The sequence below is a fragment of the Macaca fascicularis genome, chromosome 8 (genome assembly GCF_037993035.2).
Source record: "Macaca fascicularis isolate 582-1 chromosome 8, T2T-MFA8v1.1".
NCBI classification, from domain to species: Eukaryota; Metazoa; Chordata; class Mammalia; order Primates; family Cercopithecidae; genus Macaca; species Macaca fascicularis.
The window spans coordinates 42,215,154-42,232,911 of record NC_088382.1 but is presented as its reverse complement, the minus strand read 5'-3'; the positions used below and the strand labels follow the sequence as shown (position 1 = coordinate 42,232,911).

Below are 17,758 nucleotides of genomic sequence, written 5' to 3'. Positions count from 1 at the left end.
GTTTACCATGTACTGTGTCAAAGGTGACTCAAAGATGACTGTCTGGTAGTCTCCAACCTCAGTAAGTTTATAATATTACCTTCCTGTAATTAACACACTGCACTAGGTACTGTGGAACAGGAAGGGGGAAAGGAAATGTGGGAGCATAAAGCATGCTGCAGAGACCTGAAGGGATGTGCAGATCTGTGTAGGAGGCGGCAAAGGAAGACACTTCAGACGGAAAAAAACCAAGGCAGGTGTTAAGAATACTCAGGATTAACCCCAAGAAACTGGGGGAATGGCAAACAAGGGCTTAGGGAAAGATATCAGGGCAGAAGGCAGTATCGGAATAAATCAGGAACAATGCCTGGCACATTATTTTACAGATGAGAGACTGAGGCCTGGGATGAGGAGGAGGCCAGGGGGGATAAATTGCTCCAAGTTCTTACTTTCCATCTGCTTCCCTGGCTTAATGGCAGATCATGACTTTTAAAATTCTATGCATAAAAGCCCACAAATAAAATTATGTTAAGAAGATCTGAGTTTTTAATAATGTTTAATGTAGTCAGGAACATGGTTCTAAACTTTTCGTAAGTAAGGTTTAAGGCCAAGGACGTAACTGGGGTCCCAAAAGAGGGGCTTAGCTCTAGAATGATCTGACAAGTTCATCAGTAAGAGGTTTCAGCCCTGATTAGTCCAGGTTCCTCATTAGCATGTTACAAAAGATTTTACAGTGCACTGGTCAATCTCAACTTACCACATCTGTACCAGAAAAATTTACAGTAGCCTAGTATCATGAAAATAATCTCATCATACTTTGGCACTGTGGCTAAAAGACCATGGAACCAGACTGCTTAGAGTCAAATGTAGTTCTGCCATTTACTAATGACGAGGTTCACAACACACTTCACCAAAATATGGTGCCTTCGCATTTGAGGACACAGCAGAAGCAGGGGGGTCTCTCAGTCCCTCTCCTGCCCTCTTCCCTGAAGCAGGTCATAAAGGAATCCCTCAGACCTTCCCCCGAAAATAGGTCATAAGACCTCATTACAGAAGGACCTCCTTGTACACAGAGAAAAACAATGTCCTTATCCCGAAAGACACAGACACCAAGAGGAACTGAAACAAACAGGACTTGCTAAGTTCCCCTGGTTTATTACCATAGATCATGCCCTTCTGTCCTCCAATTATACTTCTGCACAACTATCTGTAAAAGTACAGTTTTCCCTGTTCCTTTGGGTCTTCATTTCTGGAGGCTCTAATGTCATGTAAAACTTACATTAAATACGTTTGTATGCTTTTCTCTTGTTGATCTTTTGTTAGAGATGTCTCAGCCATGAACCCCGTGGTGGGTGAGGAAAAAGATACCACTTTTCTGTCCTACCCTAGCCAAGTGACTTTAATCAAGTCACTTAACTTCTCTGACTTACTTTGTTTCTCTGAAGAAGGGAGAAAAAGGTAACACCTTGCTATGAATGAGTATATGCAAAGCACTTAGAACAATGCCTGTACATGGTAAGGCACCATACATGTTAGTTGTTGTTTCTCTAAGTTAAACAATGAGTATAACAATCACAAAAAAGTCAAATGTATGACATATTTATAGGCCATTTGATATAGTTTAAATATTTGCCCCCTAAATCGCATGATGAAACCTGATCAACAGTTGGAAGTGAGGCCTAATGGGAGGTGGCTGGGTCATAGAGGCGGATCCCTCATGAATAGCTTGCTGCCCTCCTTGTGGTAATAAGTAACTTCTTGCTCTGTTAGTTTCTGTGAGATGTTTGTTAAAATAGCCTGGCATCCTCCTCCCCCTCTCTTCCTCCCACCCTCTCGCCATGTGACACACTTGCTCCCCCTTGCCTTCCACCATGATTGGAAGCTTCCTGAGTCCCCCTCACTAGAAACAGGCACTGGTGCCATGCTTATTCTACAGGCTGCAGAATCAAGAACCAAATAAACCTCTTTTCCTTATAAATTAGCCATTCTCAGGTATTCCTTTACAGCAACGCAAATGAACTAACACATCACTATACTTTAAGAGGTGGCCATACTCACATACAATTATACAAATGAACTAACACACCACCATAAGAGGTGGCCATATTCACATACAATTATACAAATGAACTAACACACCACTATACTTTAAGGTATGGCCATATTCACATACAATTATAAAGAAATTCAAGCAGTCTCACACACATCAGCATCTCCTATACAACTTGTCACAAGTATCCCTATGTTCCTAGTACTTCAAGAAGTCCTTTTTTTGTGTCCCTTTTCCGGGTAAAGAAGCAAAGCATAGGTCAGCATCCTAAATCTATCCTTCAAGTGACCCAATTCTTTAATCTCTGTAAGGCGCCTCCTGCTTTATTAGGCTTTCAGGCATTTCCATGCTTATGTACATTAGAAAGATGAAGATATGCTTCCATACCTGCTTCTGAGGATGAAAACGCATGATTTATGGTAGACACGGGAACATTGGAACATTCAAAGTACTCCAGGTCTTCCTCTGGCTCACCTTTCACCTCGGCCCCAGCTGATTTCTGACCACATGACGTGGATGCCAGTTTCTCCTCATCGGTAGCATGGCCATCCCTATTAGAAATGTCTGAAATCTGGGAGATCACTGCTCCTTCATCCTGAGAAACACAACAGAGAAGATGCTACCCTTTAGGAGGGCAAGCAATGGGGAAAACTGACATCCCATGAATGGAACAAGGTAGACACAACTCCATACAGATATGTGAGAGGTTAACCACAGATCAGGGTACAAAGCAAGGACGAAGCTGGAGTCTTTCAATTGTGAGATATTGTTTTATAGAACCTAGTTTCTGTAATTTGAGTCTGAGGTTTTAAAAAATGATCTTCTCTAGGTTAAGTTTATAAGCAAGCAGTTTAAGTGGTTTAAGACAATGGTTTTCAATTTTTTTGCTTGCATACCTCCTAATTTTTTAAAAAATCTATGTACCCCATTGCATTTTCAAGTGACAGCTAAAAACTTTTTGGCATAAGTTTAAATAATCACAAAGAATGTAATATCTGGAATATTCCAAATATTGAATTTACTTAATGCTATCTAGTTACCTTGGTGATTTGATACCATATGTAAATTTACACTAACAAGTTCCTGAATAAGTCAGAAGTTTATGTTATTCCTTTTCCTCTCTAAATCTGTATTTCCATTTCACTTCCATCATGAAATCCAAATGAAAAACATCTGCATGGCTGGAAGTCTTCTAAAGGTCTCTATCCAATGTCTCTGTGAAACTTTTTTCTTTGACTGTAAGTCTTAAAATTTTTTTCTGCTGGAGAGTTATTATATTAATGCATAACTTATTTTCAAAATATTACAAGTTTTGATAAGTATTATCAGACACAAAAGTAAGTTGTTATATCAATTACAAAATGTTTTATTGCACTAATTCTTAAAAACTTTTACAGTGCAATAAATGGGTTTTATTTTATATCCAATAAATGGGTTTGGGGTTTTTTTTTTAAAGAAGACCAAAGATAAATTTCTCATAGTTCTTGCTGCCTACTTTAGCAAAATCTGGGAGAATCTTTTACACATTTGTAACAGATGAAAAATAACTCAGATTGCAAATTTCCCCCACCACACCCCTTTTTTACATTTTACACCATATACCAAGTTTCTGGTCCAAATTGTATAGGATAAGTTACGTTAAATTGAACTCTATTAAACAATGAATGTATTCCTGTAATAAGTATACTGACAAAGTTTTAAAAAGAACAAAAGGATCTCATTGCAATCAGATGGGCCTGGGTTTCGGTTTATTTGTTTTGCAATTAGTCTATACGGTCATGGATGGATACTATTTATTGCTAGAATGTAACAAAGGTCAATATCAATTTTATTCCTGGTTTCTATTTTTATAAATATAATCATTAAGAAACCTTATTTATATAAACAATAGATGAAACAGAAGGTAGTTCTGTAACACAAGTGCCTTTCAATTCTTTGAACCCCTTTCCAAGTTATGTGCCCCAAAAAATCTATCATCAAACATTATTTTTAGATCAGTTAACAACTCAGGTTTTCCTCTATTGTTGAAAGCAATGAATTAGAAAACCATCTGACTTAAGAAAAATACCATCCAGTTATTAGTCAATTATCTTCTTAGCACCTACACCGATATTTCAGATCTTCCCTTTGGTGCCCTGGAGACTTTCACACCCTGTGGTGATGGTGATGCATCTTTGTAGCACTTAAAGTGGGAATTTTACCAAAAAAAAAAAGTCATTGTGAAAGGGTTCGCTTGTCTTCAGGGGCCTTCTCTTCAGGGACAGTAAGGATCTGTTTAAAACTGAGTACTCAGGCACCCATTGGAAAGTCCTTTTGAACCACCCGCCAGGGGTATGCAAACTCCCACTGGGGGACCCCTGGTCTAAGAGACGTTCTGGGGATGGACACAGACTCACCTGGGAACATGCATCCAAAGCGAGAGACTGAGTTTCATGCTTCTTCACCTTACAGCCACTCCTGGAAAGAGAAGAAACACAAACAAGCCAGTTTGCAATCACACTGACAACTGTCAAGGTATGAAATGGAGCAGAGAGCAGTGTGTGCGGATAGAAGCCAAAGCGTACAGCACCACACAAATCATACATCGCCGCATGAGAGAGGCAGGGATACCTTTTATGCCTCTGAGTTTTCCCCAGAGAGACGAGGTAAGCAAAGACCTACAGTGAGGCTCATTCTCTGAAAAGACCCCCTCCGCTTGCTTCTGTGAGTTGTCAAACAGTAGCACTCTGATGTCTATGGTTTTTAATTACACGCCACCAAAAGCTTTTCAGATAGTAGAGCCTTAGCAGCTGGAGACATTCAGTTCCTCTGAGCCTCACTCACTTGGCTTTGACGTTCATTAGAAAAATCATCACGCTGGACCAAATTCTTTAAAAATTCTTTATTGCTCTAAAACCCATAGACGTCTCATAAAACAGTTCCAGTTAAGACTTGTGTGCTCACAGAGAAGAACTGTCAATAAAAATTATAAAAATAAAACTATGTGGGTAAACTGTTACCATTCCTATTAAGTAGTAAGATGGAAGATGAATGTCACATGCTGCACAAAGCCTGAAACTGGGGAAGCTTGAACCACCTGTTATTTGTAGATTAGCACACAACTTGTGATCACAGGACTAATTCAGATTCTGTTCTAATAAACTTAGAATTTCCAGTAAAAACACCACTGTGACCAAAAAAAAGAGAAAAAATTATTTGCAACTTTTTTTCTTTTGTGAGAAAAAATACAAAGACAAGCACATAAGTTACCAGAATGTGCATAATCACTAGTTCATGATCTTCTTTCCCTAATCTTCTTACTGAGTGCTACCCTCTGCCACCAAACTCAAGTTGAGCTGACTCAGTAAAATTTATTAACTGTTCCAAGCCAGTAGCTTTATCCTACCAAAAAAAGCCAATGATTTCCAATATTAAATAGCAGAACAGTCCCTCAAACCACTGCTGCGATGATCTTGGGGCCAAGCCAGCTTTTGGTATTGTCAAAGCGCCACATGACACCTGCCAAGCCAGGGAGCGCAAGCTCTAGCACCTAAGGTGTAAAGACCAAGCCCCACTCCCTTAGGTATGGACAACTGCAAGGCTAAGCTGACTCATGAAGTGACTGATGAAATGCAAAAAAAATCATCAGAAGATCAAACTCAGAATTAGAAGCAAACATGCTATGGAGAGATGGCTGGGGGAAGGGGGAGAGGAAACTGCCAACGGTCCCAGTGACAAAAGAAACAGCAGGAGTACTTACAACAGAAAACAGAGAAATTTCACTTGTTCAGTAGTCCTGATGCACCAACCAAATTAGAGACAGGAAAGAGACAGACAGATGGAGAAAAAAAATCATGTAAAGACTGGAATATTCAACTCTAGTCTGGCAGATGTAAAAGCTGCACAATTCTTTCTATGAGGTGAGATATAAATTAAAAATGTATTCATGAATGTTATCACTAGTGAGTGAATGATGAACAGACCTCATCTACAAAACAGACTGGTAGAAACATTCAGAAATGCCACAAATTCAAATTTATAGATGAAAAATAAATTTCCAAGAGGTCTAGCACTCCTTTCTTCTAAAAAGAACAAGAAGACAAGATTTTTGATTGCATAAGGACTTAAACCCCTATTAAGTGTATTAGATTAAGAAGTTCATTCAACAAAAACCGAATAGGGGAAAAAGGTTACTGGGTGAGGGTGGTAGAACTCGAGAGATGGTGCTTGTTGCTGCTGAATATGAAGTGTAGAATAAATTACCCTTTCTTTGGCCCAGATTTCATCTTATTTAACGCATTGGTGGCATGCAACTGAAAGATTCACAAATGACTCATTAACTTCAGTAGGCAGAAGCATCCCACATTTAGGGGAGGAAGGAGCAGTGATGTGCCCAGTACATACCCTAAGTGCTGTCTAGAGAGAAGTAACCAACCTTAAAAGCCACAAAAAAGGGCATCCAATCAATAATATTTTCCAACAACCATTTAACTGCTAATATACAATCAAGCAACAGATCGAGAGCTACTAATGACATTTCACTCCCCTTAGCCATTCTGGGGCTGCTGAGGAACTGGTTCCTACATCTCTCTACTTTCTTGGTCCTGAAGTTGATCCTTCTGCTCTTTAAACCTCTGGGCATCTTCCTTTCTGCTGTAGGTCACCATGATATCCGGAGTTTTTCTTTAAGTCATAGCAATGCTGAGAAGCATTTCCCCAACTGACATACAGTGACAACTACAAGCACAGTGCTTCTCATACTCCTTGTACATATTTCATCCTGCATCTCATTGGTCCTTCTTTATATCTACATTTTACTCAAACTTTTTAGTAAAATGTCACAGGGCCACAAAAGGATATACAGTCAGGTGCCATGTAATGACGTTTCAGTCATGTATACGATGGTGGTCCCGTAGGGTTATAATGGAACTGAAAAACTATTGTCTAGTGATGTCCTGATGATCCTGACCCAGGGTAGGCCTAGGTAATGTGTGTGTCTGTGTCTTAGTTTTTAACAAAAATTTTAAAAAGTAAATAAATAAATAATTTTACACAAAGAAAACTTACGGAATAGGGATATAAAGAAAGAAAATATTTTTGTATAGCTGTACCATGTGTTTGTGTTTTAAGCTAAGTATTATTACAAAAGTCAAAATTTCTTTAAAAATTTAAAAGTTGATAAAGTAAACGTTACAGTAAGCTAAACTTAATCTATTAATGAAGGAAAAAAATTTAAATAAATTTAGTGTAGCTGAAGTGTACTGTGTTTATAGAGGCTACAGTAGTGTACAGTAATGTCCTAGGCCTTCACATTCACTCACCACTCACTGACTCACTCAGAGCAACTTCGAGTTCTGCAAGCTCCATTCATGGTAAGGGCCCTACACAGGTGTATTATTTTTTATCTTTTATACTATATTTTTACTGTACATTTTCTATGCTTAGATATGTTTAGATACACAAATACTTACCATTGTGTTACACTGCCTATAGTAGTTTTTTTTTTTTTTTAAGACTGGGTCTTGCTCTGCCAGCCAGGCTGGAGTACAATGACATAATCCTGGCTCACGGTAACCTCAATCTCCTGGGCTCAAGCAATCCTCCTGCCTCAACCCCCTGAGTAGCTGGGACTACAGGTATGCACCACCACTCCCAGCTAATTAAAAAAAAATTTTTAAAGAGACAGGGGACTGGTGGGGGGCTCTATGTTGCCCAGGCTGATCTTGAACTCCTGGCCTCAAGGGATCCTCCCACCTTGGCCTCCCAAAGTGTTGGCATTACAGGTGTGAGCCACCACACCTAGCACCTACAGTATTCAGTATGATAATGTGCTGTATAGGGTTGTAGCCTAGGAGCAACAGGCTGTACCATATAGCCTAGGTATGTAGTAGGTTACACCACCTAGGTTTGAGTAAGTTCACCTGATGATGTTCACACAACAAAATCACCAAAGGATGCACTTCCCTGTGGCTTATCCTGTGGCTAAGTGATGTATGATTGTATTATCATCTACTCAAGTTTTGTGATAAAGTAATCCTGTAGCAAAGTTAAACTGAAACTTGATATGGAATATGACCTTAGGTAATTATACTGAAAACTCCAAGGACCTTGCAAAAGTCAGATAATTTCCCAGGAGAGATGGGGGATTGACTAAACCGACTACTCAGTTTTAACTGATCATGTAAAATATTCTTGATTCTTATTAAAAATTTACCTTCTGGGCGATGAGCCAGAAATTACACATGGAGACAAGAATTCTCATCAATTTTAGTGGTAGGTTTGTTTCCCACAAAAATCATAGCTTTCTGTTTATGTAAAAAGTCTTCTTTCTACAAGACCCTTTTGGACCATTTCCCACGTTATTGACGCTACAGAGGTAAGTTATAGGATTGGAATTTCTGTTTTATCCATAAAGAATACGAAGACGGTGGCCAGCACTGACATTTGAATTGTCTATAACATGACTCCTAACAGCCCAGCCAGGATTTCTGAAAACCATCAAATCTCTACCTGCCTATCTCATGCCATTTTTTTTTTTTTTTTTTTGGGGGGATGGAGTCTTGCTGTCGCCCAGGCTGGAGTGCAGTGGCGTGATCTTGGCTCACTGCAACCTCTGCCTCCTGGGTTCAAGCAATTCTTGTGTCTCAGCCTCCCGGGTAGCTGAGACTACAGGTATGCACCACCATGCCCAGCTAATTTTTGCATTTTTAGTAGAGAAGGTTTCACCATGTTAGACAGGCTGGTCTCAAACTCCAGACCTCAAGTGATTCACCTGTGTCGACCTCCCAAACTGCTGGGACTACAGGTGTCAGCCACCATGCCCAGCCTATTTTTTTAAAAACATAAAAAAGTCTCTAGGGCCAGGGGAAAAGAACTTAGCTGATTAAGCCGAGGATTCAGAAATAAGGCAACAATTGGAAAAGGAAACCTCTGGTATTTCCGATTCCACACAACAGGCCAAATAGTGAAGACTGCAGGATAACGTTATGAGCTTTGTATCAACCTCGGTGCGCCTCAAAGGTAAACTCAGTTCACCAAAGCCAAAAGTAGCCAGCTGCCAAACTCACAGAGAAGACACAGAGCACGACACCCAGCACCCACTGTCACTCACGTTATTAAACGCGACTTTGCCTTCTTGGGTGATTCTAAGATTTCATTAACATGATTACCAGTGGGAGAACAAAAGTCACTGCTTGTTAAGGTCGTAGTTGGTTTAAAGGGATCCACAGATTCGTCAAAGTTATCTGGGTAAAAGTGGTAGGAACCCTCAGAAGAAAGGGATGGGGAGTTCTGCAGAATAGAGTGGCTCCCAAAGGGGTTGAAGCTGGCGTTTTCCCACTGACTAGGATCTAGCTTGGAAGATGTTTGGGAGAGAGGCCCGTCACGTGCCACTGGGTCTGTAGGCTGTTCTAAACCTGCTGACTTACTGATGCCATCTTTTTGCATCTTGGGAATCAGTTTGCTACCCGGTTTCCTGCCAAGCTTCCTTGGAAGGGCTTTCCTGGCCTCTATGTTTCCCATATCTTCTGTGAAATCAAACTCAAGCTTGAGAGGTAAGCTCCTGGACTCCTCCCCCAGCTCAACCCCTGAGTCGTTTGTGTCACTACTGAGAGTGCCGGGAGTTTCTTTAAGGTCAGGGGGAGACTTCTGGAACATGGCACCTCCAAGCGAAGAAGGACTTGTGTTCTCATCCAGCTCTTCAGGACTGAAGTGGTAGGATGCTTTGGGGAGAGGTGTACCCTCCGCAGCAGCGTCGGTGTCTGAGAACTCTCCTCCAATTGCTTTCTTCCTCAGGGGGACAGGCTTGGGCTTTCTCAGCTTGCTTCTTCTGCTGGGCACAGGCTCTGGACAGGAGTTGCCAGCTTTTAGATTGGCTTCTGTGGAGGGCTCAAGGGTGACCCCCATGCTGCCTTCCGTCATTGCCTCGTCCTGGAGGGTATCTGGCGGGCTGGAAGGCAGAGCCTTGCCTGAGACTGCAGTTACACAGCCATGAGCTGCTTTTGTTCCAAGGGCTGCCGAGATATCCGTGGAATCCCTCGTTTCTATTGAAAATGGCCTCACAATGGAAATTTTGCTAAAATCATGTTCAGGCTCCTCTTTGAAATTCTTGACTGAGTGAGAATCAATGGTCTGCTGTGGCACTTCATTTTCTGAAGGTTTAGAACAAGTCTTAGATGAACATTTTTCAACCACTTCTGCTACAAGCTCTTCATCAGCTTCTTGTGATTCTAAAATGAACACAAAAACCACCTATTAAAGAATTATCTTTCTGTCATTGGTAAATATCTTTTCCTACTTGAATTCATATAAACAAATAGCAAGTTCTTCCCCCTTTGCTTTTATTAACCATCTCTAAAGTTCAGCAAGGATGGCAGCACAGCCTGAAAAAGAAGAGTAGCACAACACCCTAAAATGAATTTTCCTATCCCAAGTTGTGTATGCGCATTACCCAAGTGATACGAATGGCAACTACACCAAAAGGGCTATTTAGAAAAAAGATAAATAGAGCAAGAGTCTGCTGCAATGTATATTAAGTGATGTTAACATTCTGTAGGGTAAAACTGGCCTGGAGGAATCTTTAGAAACCAACAGCTACAGCGCAGGGAGTCAGATTGGCGCTGAGATAGTTCCTAGGCACAGCCGGACTGCTTCAGGGTCAGAACTTTATGCAGTGAACAGATTTGAATCTTTGGATGTTAAAAACACAAGTATCTTGGGAGGCCAAGGTGGGCACATCATGAGGTCAAGAGATCGAGACCATCCTGGCTAACATGGTGAAACCCCATCTCTACTAAAAATACAAAAATTAGCTGGGCGTGGTGGCACATGCCTGTAGTCCCAACAACTCGGGAGGCTGAGGCAGGAGAATCACTTGAACCCGGGAGACGGAGGATGCAGTGAGCTGAGATTGCACCACTGCATTCCAGCCTAGACTCCGTCTCAAAAAAAAAAAAAAAAAAAGAAAAAAGAAAAAAAGAAAAAAACCCACAAGTATCCACAGAACAGAATTTAAAAAGACTGTTTCAAAAATAAATTAAAAAAATCTACTGTGACCAACTCAGAATCATCTCTCCGTAGCCCTAAAAACTAAAAGAACCAAATAAGAAAGCTAATTTGAAAAACCAGATATGGAAATGGCTTTAAAACAAATAGCCCTTATTTTACTAAGACACAAATTATAAAACAATAAAGTTATTTTTTCTTTAGAACCTCTGTCTCTAAGCTAGACCAGGAATTCTCTAAATCACTTGTGAAAAATAAAAACCCTTTTTAATTGTGGTCTTACTAGGATAAGTGCTGCAAATATTAGGAAGGTGTGAATTAGGTGATTTCATTAAAGCACAAAGTGATTTCCTGACACAGATATCTGAAACAAGAGTAGCACAGAAAACTCAGTGAATTGCTTATAATATCTCAAGATTTTAAATGAAATTAAGAGATGACCCTCTAATCCTACTTCCTAATCCTAATCCAGGAGCAGAGTCAAGTACCACTGGAATATCATAGCAATAGTTTTTATTTTTGTTTTTCTTGAGACAGTGTCTCTGTTACCCAGGCTGGAGTACTGTGGCCTGATCTTGGCTCACTGCAGCCTTGACCTCCCCAGGCCCAAGTGATCCTCCCACCACAGCCTCCCAAGTAATTGGGACCACAGGCATGAGCCACCAAGCTTGTTAATTTTTATTTTAATTTATTTTTTATGTAGAGACAGGACAGCCAAGTTGCCCAGGCTGGTCTCACTGGGCTCAAGCAATCTGCCTGCCTTGGTCTCCCAAAGTGCTGGGGTCACAGGTACAAGCCACTGCACCAGCCTGTTCTTTTTTTTTTTTTTTAAGGGGTCTCTCACTCTGTTGCCCAGGCTGGAGTGCAGTGGTGTGATCATAGCTCACTGCAGCCTCAAACTCTGGGGCTCAAGCAATCCTCCCACCTCAGCTGCCTGAGTAGCTGGGATTTGGAATAGTTTTTTTAAAGCACTCACACACCTTTCTCATGAATCTTTTATGATTATTATTGGGTAGTGGTTTATAAATTATACTTCACAAATATACTTCAGATATTCTACAAATGTCCAATTAAAATTTTTCTTATAAATATATGTTTATTATTAATATGAAGTCTCAGTGCTTCATAACCAGAATTTGGTTTAACATATTTCAAAAGGATTTTTTTAAAAAGAGATAGTAAGTATGGCAAAATCTTGGTAACTGTTGCCCAGGGATAGGTATATGGGAGTTTTCATTGTATTATTTTCTCTGTCATACAGTTGTGAAACTTTTCATAATAGAAAGTTTAAAAACTCAACTGCAATACACACAAAATTTTAACAAGAACATTTTAAACTGTACTGACAATTTCACTTATGTGTACAGAGTCTATTATCTCTGTCCATGTATGCGAACTGTTATAAATGTGTTATTGTTTCTTTGTGCTGATGATGGGGAGGCAGACAACTGAAAACAAGCCATCAACACCCTAGGGCTGCAAATATCCATGTGTTTCCATGTACAACTGGCTCAGTTAAAAGACAGGCCAGTTGTACAACACTGAGTCTTGATTATATCAAGGTTTAGATAGTTACCACTCCTTTTAAGTGTTGGTGCTTATTGTCAGCTTTTTAGATTCAACACAGGTGGTATAATAAAAATATGTATTTTGCCTTTGTCCTCAGTCCCTGGCACAGAGCTCCCTACCCCTGGAACCTCCTGACTGGTCAGTGTCTTTTGTGTGCTAATGAATGACTGGGTGCTGGGGGTCCCCTGACAGCTGCAGGAACGGGTTGGTCACCAGAAAGACCAAGCCAAGATTAGAGGGTTGCAACTTTCAGCACCGTCCCCACTCCTTCCAGGGAGGGGAGAAAGGCTGGAAAATGAGCTCAATCACCAAGGCCAATAATTTAATCAATCATACCTATGTGATGAAACCTCTATAAATACTCCCAAATGAGAGGGACAGGGAGCTTCCAGGTTGGTGGACACGTTGACTTACTGGGAGGGTGGTGTGCCCAGAGGGCGTGGAAGCTCTGCACGCCTGCAGGTACGGGGATACCTTGCCCTATGTATCCCTTGCATTTGGCAGTTCCTGAGTTGTATCCTTCATAATAAGTCAGTAAATATAAGTATTTTTCTGAGTTCTGTGAGTCGTTCTAGCAAATTACTGAAACTGAGGAGTTCTGAGAATCCCCAGATTTATAGCCAGTTGGTCAGAAGCACTGAGACTTGCAACTGGTATCTGAAGTGGCGGCAGTCTCGTGGGACTGAGACCTTATCTTGTGGGGTCTGCACCAGATAGTGTAAGAAACGAACTGAATTCTTGGAAACCCAGTTGGTGCTGGAGAATCTGAGAACACCCAGAACAGGAAATGTGCCTTTTAACAGTGACTATTTAAGAGTCACAGCACTAAATTATTTAAGATTTTTTAAAGTGATACTTCTAAATATCTCAGTTTTGTATTTTCTACCAAAAAGATTTAAACTTATGAGGAACCACTTTATGTACTATTTCTAAAATTTACATCTATAAAATTAATAAATTGGACGAATTGTTAGATATTGTTAATAACTCAAATCTGAAACACAAATTCCCCTCTGCTCCTCTTTCAGACTTTTGGAATAGTTTAATTAAGGCATGCTCTCAGGCACTAAGCTGAATTATTAAAAAACTTATCTGCAACTACTGACCTGCATAAATCAAGGTTCTTTCAATCATGTAACCCAAACACTACTGAAATAAATTTGATTCTTTTTTTTTTTTTTTTTTTTTTTTAAAGACGGTCTTACTATGTTGCCTAGGCTGATCCTGAACTCCTGGGCTCAAGCCATCCTCCCGCCTCAGCCTCCTGAGTAGCTGGGATTACAGGTGCATGCCACCACATCTGGCTTAGTTTTTAATTAGACTCTGATTTAGTTATTTTGTATGTTTCAATCTCACAAATCTCATTGTTTTTAAAACTAATGTTTTTAATCTTTACAACTATAATATATGTCACCTTAAAGTCTATTATATATTAGAGTCCACATTTTTTTTTTTTTGAGGAAAAGTTTCCACTGCCTTAAGATTTTGAAAACTATGGTTAAAGTGGAAAGTGCATCTCTAAAAATGGTGATATGGAAGTAAGTGGGGATAAATAACCCTTCTAGGAACTTAATACACATATCCTTTTAAGGAGAACTTCAGCATCTCTCAGTTGTACTACAGATGACCTCACTGTAAGTAACAGATCTTGAAAATCCTATACAAGAGGTTGTATTTTAACGTCTTTATCCTGGTGCGCCCAGCAGGAGTGGATGGCGTGACATGGTGGGAGAGCCACCCTTTCCATATGCTGACAAGCAAGAAATGGTCCTGAGCCACTGTTTCTCCATCTAGAAAACTATGTTACACTACATTTTACTACAAATCAAACTGATATACTGGAAGAACTTGTTACCTAACTAAATCATGATGGATTTGGTAAAAATAAAAATTCTACTTCTAAAATATTGGTATTATACATGCATTTTCTTATGTACAATTTATAAAGTGATATTTACCCATAAACTAATTAGCCTATATTAAATGTTAGGACAAGAACTACCTCCTTTCATTTGCTTTGGATTTGTTTTCCAATGGATTTTTTTATTTGGTTATTTCAGTACTTTGGTCTATAAAGAGGTGATTCTGGGCCAGATATGGGAGGTTTTCCATTTATTTTTGAAACAGTCTGATTACTTAAACCCTGTTCTGTGGAATAGGGAATACAGTTATGTGTTGGTTAACAACAGATTCTGAGAAATCTGTCATTAGGTGATTTCGTCATCGTGCAGGTCACTGTGTGATCATTATAGAGTGTACTTGACACAAACCTAGATGGTATATATCTACTACATACCTATTGTATAGTCTATTGCTCTTAGGCTACAAACCTGAACAGCATGTTACCATACTGAAATACTGTAGGCAATGGTAACACAATGCTAAGTATTTGTGTATCTAAACACAGAAAAGGTACAGTAAAAATATGGTATTATAATCTTACGTGATCACATCATATATGCAGTCAGTCACTGATCAAAACATCATTATGTGGTGAATGACTGTATTTGTATTTTTAACTTCCAACCATTCAAATCTGCTCACTGCATAAAATTCTAATCCTGAAACTGTCAGGCTGTGCCTGGGAACTCAGTACCCATCTGCATCCCTCACATTTAAGCTGTTGATGTCCAATGGCTCCTCTGGACCTACAAAATGTTAATACCACATCAGATACACTGCAGTAGACCCTTGCTCTACTTAGTCTTTTCCTAAGTAAGTTCTATTTGCATTATCCAAGTGATACAAATAATCAACAGATTCTCTCTCAAGAATCTGAATTAAGACAGTAAGTGGATCTGTAGGAGGCTGAGGTCAGGATAAAATAGAGACAGAAGACCATCCTATACCAGTTGGCAAGTGATAGAGAACAGAGGTACCTGAGGACTTTTCAATGCCCACAAAGGCCTACCTACACTGCCCCAGCTTAATTTCCATGAAACTCCCCTTTCTCAATGATGTATACGCATTTAAGCTAGTCTGAGTGGATTTCTGTCCTTTGAGACCAAATGTATCCAAACTAAAGTGCACAGAAAACTCAAGTCCCAAGATTCTGAGATCAACTGATGTCACCTAATAAGAGACAAATACATAAACCCTTCTGATATGAAAGGATGGGCATTACAATCACGTCCTATGCAATGTCTTCAAGGAGCTCAGAGATAAAGAGCAAACCTGTATGTAAGTACAGGATGAGAGACCTACCTGAACAATCAGCCAACATTTTCTAACACGCAATTGCAGTTAACTGCAAACTCAATACAACCATGGTGGCATACCTGAGCACAAAGCAAATGCAATCTCAGATCCCATTAACAGATAAACAGAAACATCAATGACAACAGTACTGAGTAAAATGCACTGAGGGTTTGGATGGACCAGGCAATGGGCTACTAAGAGCTCACTGATATTATCCTATTGAACCAAGACATCAGTCTTTACCAGTAGGCAAACCCAAATCTGTCCAAACTCTAAGGCCTGGGTACTAAACCACAGATTAAATTCATCTCTTGATTGCCAGAAAAGTTTCTTGTAGTCTCCTCGATTGCACAACATCTGGGATTGTGAATTCAGTTAGATTCTGAATTCAGTTCTAAGCTCCTCATCTTAAAAAAATTGTGAACAAAAATGAATGTCCTTAGAGGAATGTGGATCAAGGTGGTGTATCTGTAAACAATCAGTCTAAGATATTTAGCCTAGAAAACTAAGAAACACTATACAGTCTGCAAATATTTTAAGGGCACTTGAGGTAAAGGGATTAGAATTATTGTAGCTTCAGAGGATAAAATTAGGATCATGTGGACAACTATTAAAAGGAAAGTGGATTTCAACTCAGTATAAGAGAAAACAAACAAACATGCATTGAGTGCAAAGAGAAGCCAGCTCCCTATCCATCAGGAATGGTTCACCCCTCCATTTCACTCACACATTCACTCAGTCATTCAACAAATACCCAAGCATTTTTATGTACTGGGCTCTGCCCTTGGCACTGGGGATGTAACAGCAAGCAAAAAAGAGGAGGCTCTGTTCTCCTGCAGTTTAGAGACTAGCAGGATAGAGAGATATTGATTAAATAATTACTGAAAGAATGAAAGGGAGAAATGAGGCTGGGAAAATAGAAAGGCATCATGCTTACAGAACCTTGCAGGCCTTGTCAAGAATCTGGTTCTATTCTAAGAGCAACAGGAAGCCATAAGGAGTTTTTAAGCAGCAAAGAATATACTCAGGTTTATATTTTGAACAGACCCCAGTTGCAATGTGGAAAGGGATTAAAGAAGGTAAAAATGGAACATGTAAAACTGCTAGTATGTTATTCTAGGGGCTTTGACAAGGGTGATGCTAATGAATAGGAAGTATCGGGGGAACCCACCCCCAATATTTCAACGTAGGTTCTTTCTATTTTCCCTAAGTGTCAGCCAATCTGAGAAATAAAGAGAAAGAGTACAAAGAGAGGAATTTTACAGCTGGGACACCGGGGGTGATATCACATATCGGTAGGTCTGTGATGTCCCCCGAGTCGCAAAACCAGCAAGTTTTTATTAAGGATTTCAAAAGGGGAGGGGGTGTATGAACAAGGAGTAGGTCACAAAGATCACGTGCTTCTGAGGCCAATAAAGATCACAAGGAAAAGGGCAAAGCAAAGATCACAAGGCAAAGGGCAAAATTAAAATTACTGATGAGGGTCTATGTTCAGCTATGCATGTATTGTCTTGATAAACATCTTAACAGAAAACAGGGTTCAAGAGCAGAGAACCAAAATTTACCAGGCTGGAATTTCCCAATCCTAGTAAGCCTGAGGGTACTGCAGGAGACCAGGGTGTATTTCAGTCCTTATCTCAACTGCGTAAGACAGTCACTCCCAGAGCAGCCATTTATAGACCTCCCCCAAGGAATGCATTCCTTCCCCAGGGTATTATTAATATTCCTTGATGGGAAAAGAATTCCGCGATATCTCTCCTACTTGCATGTCCGTTTATAGGCTCTCTCCAAGAAGAAAAATGGCTCTATTCTGCCCAACCCTGCAGGCAGTCAGACCTTATGGTTGTCTTCCCTTGTTCCCTGAAAATCGCTGTTATTCTGTTCTTTTTCAAGGGGCAGTGATTTCATATTTTTTAAACACACATGCTCCACAATCAATTTGTACAATAGTGGTCCTGAGGTGACATACATCCTCAGCTT

The 17,758-nt window shown here is 39.9% G+C and overlaps 1 protein-coding gene across 50 annotated transcripts in view; it reads right to left on the bottom strand.

Annotated features, from left to right (window-relative positions):
• TACC1 (transforming acidic coiled-coil containing protein 1) overlaps positions 1-17,758 on the bottom strand; it is a 126,405-nt gene that overhangs the window by 23,432 nt on the left and 85,215 nt on the right. For 17 of the 50 annotated variants that reach the window (XM_073998644.1, XM_065519084.1, XM_073998641.1 and 14 more), the window contains 3 exons: positions 9,120-10,236; positions 4,426-4,486; positions 2,504-2,624 (listed from right to left, as the gene is read on the bottom strand). In XM_073998644.1, coding sequence (XP_073854745.1) covers positions 2,504-2,624; positions 4,426-4,486; positions 9,120-9,928 — 991 coding nt within the window. In that variant the 5' untranslated portion in view covers positions 9,929-10,236. Of the gene's footprint in view, positions 1-2,416; positions 2,625-4,425; positions 4,487-5,768; positions 5,805-9,119; positions 10,237-17,758 lie in introns of all 50 variants that reach the window. The other 33 variants (XM_073998638.1, XM_065519080.1, XM_073998636.1 and 30 more) reach the window with 5 other exon arrangements.